General features: G+C 34.1%; 1 protein-coding gene across 1 annotated transcript; it reads right to left on the reverse strand.

Moving 5' to 3' along the window:
* Positions 1-332: 332 nt before the first annotated feature.
* LOC112030082 (mitogen-activated protein kinase kinase kinase 18) lies at positions 333-2307 on the reverse strand. The gene has a single exon (XM_024062765.2). The coding sequence runs from the start codon at positions 1935-1937 to the stop codon at positions 348-350; it is 1590 nt and encodes a 529-aa protein (XP_023918533.2). The 5' UTR covers positions 1938-2307; the 3' UTR covers positions 333-347.
* Positions 2308-7376: the final 5069 nt, after the last annotated feature.

The following is a 7376-nucleotide window of genomic DNA, read 5'->3' on the forward strand; positions in this document are numbered from 1 at the left end:
CTAAATTGTATATACGTCTTTATCGCTTCTAAAATATCATAATTATGAATGGTTAAGATAATTCCTAATTACGTGGCTAGTGGTGGAAGTGGCATATGCATAGACAACTCTTTAACGCCACCACATGCGTCATTTGCCCTTTGCGCAAGTTCCTGATTTGTTAAAAGAAGTGTGCCACTAGATATTAGTATTACTCACTCTTTTGATACGTTTGAAGAAAGACAATGAATCTAGATTTGTCATTCTCATTCATTCCCTTATCTGGAATCACCCCCACCTTCTACTATTTCACTCACACACAGCCTGCCATACTATATTTAAATCTAGTTAGTGCCATCTTCTGTAAACTATAAAGACAGGAAGCTACTTTCAGGCATGGTCACATGTATCATGTTATGTATGCATAAATAAAATTGAGGCCCAGAATAACAAGCAAACAATAGGAATAATAATTTATTCACGAATGTTACTGTCAAATCTAATGAGAAGAATAAAAGTAATAATAATAATATTACAATAGACAAGCACAAGCTGTAATAGCTTGTCCATTGACTCTCCACCGCAAAATCTACTTTTTGTGACCCATACCGACAGCTCAACTCAGCACTCCAAACGCATCCACCGAAAGCCCAACACCATGAGATCCCACAAACGCATTCGCAGTAATTATTATTACTATTACTATACTGGCGAACCAGACTCAGTAAATTTGTACCGCCACAGCCACAGCCACAACCTGAATTTGAATATTCCAAACGTGTCCTCTCTGTTGTTGTTGCTGTAGTTGTAGTAGTTGTCCTTTGAGAATCCGAATCTGCGGTGGTTGTTCCAGCTATTTCCTCTTTTGTCCTCATTAAGCTTTCATATTCCGTACTTGTCCCTACTCTTCCTTCGTCCCCACAACAAGAATTCCCACCTGCTGCTTCCTCTGTGTCACATGCAATTTCCAAATCCCTCACTACCACCCAACCATCCGATTCCCAATTTGCCCCTCTGCTTGTTGCTAATTTACCAATTCTCTCTTTAGCAGAAAACTCTTCGTCAGCATCATCATCTTCATAGTCTTCCTCGAACTCTGAATTAACCCAGTCGAGTACGCAACGAGGTGACGTGTCGGTAACCGTAACTGTTTTTGCCGACACAGCCAATAGAAATGGATGCTGTAGCAGCTGATCACAGCTCCACCGTTTGCTCGGCTCTCTCCTAAGACACTTCTCGAGGAAATCCCGGCCGAGTTCCGACAACCGAGTTGGGAACTCAGGCAACTCGTCCGAGAATACGATTCGACTCAGCGTGTCAACCCCGCGATCCTCCCACGCTGGCTTCCCGGTTATCATTTCGATCACAGTACACCCCAAAGACCATACGTCTGATTCTGGCCCCTGAGATTCCCGCCTAATTACCTCCGGTGCCATCCACAAAGGACTCCCTCGTGGCAGAATCGGTGCCTTACAGGTGTATCCTGAGACCTCAATCGACGATCCAAAGTCGGCGAGCTTTGCTAAACTGGAATTGGGACCCACCAAAACGTTCCTCCCCTTGACATCACAATGAACAATGCCTCGTGAATGTAAGTACCTTAACGCCGAGACTAAACACCAAGTGTGCGACCGTACAATTCTCTCGTCCACGTCAGCAATTCGTTTTGCCAAGTCAGCCACGGTGCCACCTGGCAAATACTCCATGTGCAAGTTCCGGTACGACGTCGTTGGAGACTCGTAGGTGACATCGTCCCCAAGGAACCCAACCACGTAAGGCGAAGACAACGATCGGAGGATCCGAATTTCGTTCTCCAAAGCCTCCAATTGACTAACCATACCCGAATTTTGATCCACGGACTTCACTGCAAATACATGACCATCCGATATGTTAACCCCGAGACTCACTGTACCAAAACTTCCTTTGCCTACACACTTCCCTCTAACCCAAGAAACCATGTTGATTTGTTCGAGTAAAGCTTAGCAGCTAAGCCAATAGCACCTTCTAAAATCTCTCAAAGATGTGTCTTTCTATTTTGTGAGGGGTCCAAGCTAAGTAGCTGCTTATATATATACACGGAATGTGAGCGCCTAAAATTTAGAATATGGAACATATCTTATAAAAAAATTAAATATTTTTGGTCCGACATGGAATTTTTTCCCCCCCCAAAAAAAAAAAGGAAATTACAAAATGGATAATTTGATGAACGGTTCGATGACGTCAAAGAGGTTACTGGGGCAGGAACTGGTCGGTGTTGACGTTAAAAGTGATAGTGGGGATGGGGGATTGAGGTTTGGAGAGATACTGGGTTTTATCCTTATCCATCTTAAAGCGGGGTTTATCTGGACCGTTGATTTATAAGATCATGGTTTTTAAGTTTTTTTTTTTTTTTTTTTTTTTTACTTGCAAGGTTTGTCTTGATCTGGTATTGGATTGGTTTTACCAATTTTGACATGTTATATTCGTGGAAATTAATATAGGATGGTTCGTGGAAGAAAGCATTTATTTATTTATTTTTTGGGAGGAAATTGTTATTGTCTGGGAACGTGGAGGCATACTAGCTAAGTTGCTAGTTGTATGACAGTACAAGATTATTGTCCTTAAGATCTGTTAGATTAGATCATCTTTTTTTATTTGATTGTCTTTGTTGGCTTCTTTGTTTCGGAATCAATAGTTATCAGTGACGACCACTAAGAGGTAACACGTTGTTATTTACTGGTGATTATGATCTTAATTAATTTAGGACGGCTGTGATGAGGTAATGTAGTGCTTTGAGAGTGGGAGCGTGGTGCAATGAATCAAGGGGTTCTATAAGNTGTTATATTCGTGGAAATTAATATAGGATGGTTCGTGGAAGAAAGCATTTATTTATTTATTTTTTGGGAGGAAATTGTTATTGTCTGGGAACGTGGAGGCATACTAGCTAAGTTGCTAGTTGTATGACAGTACAAGATTATTGTCCTTAAGATCTGTTAGATTAGATCATCTTTTTTTATTTGATTGTCTTTGTTGGCTTCTTTGTTTCGGAATCAATAGTTATCAGTGACGACCTACAGAGGTAACACGTTGTTATTTACTGGTGATTATGATCTTAATTAATTTAGGACGGCTGTGATGAGGTAATGTAGTGCTTTGAGAGTGGGAGCGTGGTGCAATGAATCAAGGGGTTCTATAAGCCTATTGTAGGGTCACAATTTGTAGCGTATATCCTAAACACATGAGATATACGCCTAATAAGCTTAGAACAATAAATTTGTAGAGAGCGAGTGAAAGAACTAGACTTTTTGTGAATTTGACCACGGCTAATATGGATTTAAAAGATGAACAAGCAAGATAGATATGTAGCACTGAATGAAATTGTTGTCCGATGAGATAGATTATAGAACAAATCATTAGAACTGGGTGCTAATACAGTTTTGAGCGCTACAGTAATTCTTTTCTCTATTTTGTCTTTCCTTCTCTTCTCATGGAAGATCCTTCACATTATATAGTTTCTTTCAGACCATCTTGATCATATGCTTGTTAATCATCTAAGTCTTTACTTGAGTGCATGTTCTATCAGACATCTTCTTTGACTCTCTGCGAATTGTGGTAGCTGAAACTGCACTGTTCAAGGTCTTCTCTACATAAATGCGGCCAGAAAAGTTGCTGCAGTGTATTTAATGCAATATTAGCAGTTTTTCCTTTAGATATTTCTGAATTACTATCGCTTTTGTATGTGCATGAGACTCATCTTTATTGTTGAAACTTCCTGGAAAGTCACCTAGATTGCCTAAATACGGATTTGATCAGTATTCATTGTATCCGAGAAGGAGTTCATCCTCAGACTATATTTTTCTATTTCTTCCTTATGTGACCCTCAACTTGAGGCCCTTCTCAATTGTTTAACCCTCCTCGGACATCCCATGTCCCTAAATAAGGCCCAAGGCTCAATATACAAATTTGGGCTCTTACTCCCACACCTATATGTCAAAATCTAAGCAAAAAAAAAAAACACACACACACACACACACATTTTTTCCAGACGGACTCAGGTGGGGCCTAAGGGAGCCCGGTCCCTAGTCCAATTTTTAAAATTTTTTTTTACATATATAGTTATTATATATATATATATATATATATATATATATATATTTCATTTTAGTAGTTGGGCCTTCAAAAATCTTAGACCTCTTTCTTCCCAAATCAGCCTAACTAACTTAACCCAAATAGTAACTATCTAACTTAAAAACTTGATAGAAACAATAAAAACATTCACAATGGTAATTATATTTAAAAAAAAAAAAAAAACTATTTTACCACAAAGGAACCAAAAAAATCATGTGTTATTGGAGAAGTTAAAACTAATTTTTTTGCAATTACAGTAAACTAGTATAAATACCAGTTGAGTATAGTAAGTTTTTAAAAATAAAATAAAATATTTTATTAAGATTATATCTATTCTTTCAATTAAAAAATTCAAATTTTCTCTCTTCCTTTATTATTTTACCATGAAAGAGCCAAAAAATCATGTGTTATTAGAGAAATTAAAACTAATTTTTTTGCAACTACAATAAACTATTATAAATACCAATTGATTATAGCAAGTTTTTAAAAATAAAATACAATATTTTATTAAGATTATATCTATTCCTTCAATTAAAAAACTCAAATTCTCTCTCTTCCTTTATTATTTTAATGAGTTGTTTGTATTATCTATACCATATATAAGAGGATTTCCCTCTTTCAATTGGACTTTTGTGTAGTTTAAAAATACTCTCATTAATGAGGAGTCATAAATGTCAAATAAAAAATTTTATTTTGAATTTAAAAAGAGAATTCCTAAAATTTAGAATTTTTTTCCCTTCACGTTCAAAAAAGAAATTACAGCTACCACTTATCTCTAAATTTTATCATTTTTATTTGTTTGAAAAATAAAAAATATATATTTCTAAATCATAATAGAAGCAAATTATTAACCTTTACTTAAAAAAAAAGAAAAAATGGAAGAGCATCTGAGCACGCGCGTGAGCATATGCTCAGAGGCTACTTTTAAATGAAGTGATAACAAAATAGAACATTTATATTGAGTATATTGTAAAGTGAGGTGGTAAAATAGATAAAATAGATTTTTGAAGTGTTAAAAGTTAAAAATTTTAGCACCACTACTGTAAATACTTTAAGTTCAACCAAAAAAAAAAAAAAAAAAATCTTAGCTAGCCTAGTATTTAGAAAACATTATTTTGTTAGTACATAATTGCATCTTAATGTATTTAGAAACAACAATTTTATATAATTTTTTAATATTATATGGCTGCTTAAAGTTTTTTTTTTTTTTTTTTTTCTCTTTATACTCTAGTCTTCTAAAAAAAAAAAAAAAAAAAAAAAAAAAAATCTTAGCTAGCCTAGTATTTAAAAAACATTATTTTGTTAGTAGATAATTGCATCTTAATATATTTAGAAACAACAATTTTATATAATTTTTTAATATTATATGGCTGATTAAAGTTTTTTTTTTTTCTTCTCTTTATACTCTAGTCTTCGCTAGTTTAAAATCGTAAGTCTATCCTTGATTTTTTCCTTAACTCTCTCACATGAAAGAATGTGATTAGTTAAAAAAGAAAAGAAAAAAAGTAGCAACTTTATACGAAGAGACAAACAATTAATTACAATACGTGATGAAAAATAATTATAATGAAATTTGTGAATTATTTTATTAGCTGAAGGACTCCCATCATTTTGGTTCCGTCGCATAAACGGGCAACTAAAAGGGAGTGCCACATGGGATGTAGAGGGGGCAGGGTAGAGACCGGTGTTTGAAGAGAGTGAGAGAGAGGTAAAGGATTAGGATTTAAAGAGAGTAAAAGATGGCTATGGGCACATTTAGTATGTAAGTTCAAACTCATGTTTTTAATTTTTAAACAATATTACATTTTTTTTTATACAATTTTTTTGCTTATATATATTCTTAAAAAAATTAAAAATTATTGTTTAAATATATGTACCAAATGGACCTAATTGTTTGAAATCCCAATATGCTGGTGCGTTGGCAGAAAACGAGCTGGCTCCAGTGGATATTATATTGATATTTGATAGTATTCTATTATATTCAGAGTATGTTTATGAAAACTGGTTGCATGACATCAATGTCCATGTCGATTCGTACCTCTCCTGTCTACAAAAAGATTAGGATCACCCTCACATGAGCTCATAGGTAATATTACCTTTTTTGATAGTTCACAGTTCCCAATTCAGTCCCCACTCCCAACTATCAGATTGGGGTAGCCCAGCCAATTTATGGATGATATTTCATTTTTTAAACACTACGAAACTATTTTTGCCATTACTCCCAAAAAAAAAAAAAATCATTTCTTTGTACACAAAATTACTATGAAGTGATCAATTGTCAATGGTGTTGCCACGTTGAAGACTGATATGAAGAAAAATAATATATATATATATATATATAAATTTTAATTTTTTGTTTTGTTTTGACCATCTAAAATAAAATTTTGAACGCCTTAACTCTAAAAACCGATGAAAAAAAGATAAGAAGATCCAACAAGAAAATAAGAACGCAAAGCTGCTCTGTAAGGCAGAAAAAAAAGACAAAAAAGATGAGGAGAGAATACACGGTGAGGACTAGGGGGCAAACTTTTCAGATTCGGACCATTTATTGAACCATAAAAGGGAGAGATTCAAGGTTTTAAAGTCAAATTGGGGTCAAACCGTGATGACGTCATAATTAATTTAATAATTAATTAAAGCCTAAATATAGATATTAAATTTATAAAATTAGCAAAATTGACTAATATATCTATATAAGTGAGGGAAATTTAATGATTTTCAAGTATACATTTAATAATTAAATAAGAAAGTTAATAAAATAAAATAATAACCATGAAAATATTAAAATTTATGATTAATTTTTGAAGTAAAGTTGAATATCTTTGAAGGATTTTAATTATAATTTTTTTTATTCCTTGTAAGAGATGGGTAATTTAATTAAGTAGAATAAAATTATGTTAAGTTATTTTTATTAAAAAAAAAAATTGCTAAGGGGTTGGACCTCACGATTCTTGCCACCACTTCATGCGGTCCAACCCCAGTTTTAGGAGTTCATGGTATTGCCACATATGCTTGGTTTTCTATGCTTGAAAAACCAGATTTCAATCCGGTTCTTGGTTTTCACGATCCGACCTCTCGGTCTGGTCCAAACCTTGCTGAGGAGTAAAAAGAAGCTAAAAATGAGATTTGAAATTAGATGAGAAAGGAAAATATTGACACTAGAGAAGTCAGATTAGAAATACACGTTCATGAGAGGGAGAAGAACATGCTTGAAAGATTCCTACTTTTCCAATATTGAACCCCAAATAAACCAGATTTGAGTTTTTCTTTTAAAAAAATCTAATTTTAGT

Source organism: Quercus suber, unplaced genomic scaffold (assembly GCF_002906115.3).
Source record: "Quercus suber isolate HL8 unplaced genomic scaffold, Cork oak 2.0 scaffold_110, whole genome shotgun sequence".
Classification (NCBI taxonomy): domain Eukaryota; kingdom Viridiplantae; phylum Streptophyta; class Magnoliopsida; order Fagales; family Fagaceae; genus Quercus; species Quercus suber.

Excerpts from the sequence above, each read along its gene's own strand:
- LOC112030082 (XM_024062765.2), bottom strand. The coding sequence starts at position 1,937 with ATGGTTTCTTGGGTTAGAGGGAAGTGTGTAGGCAAAGGAAGTTTTGGT.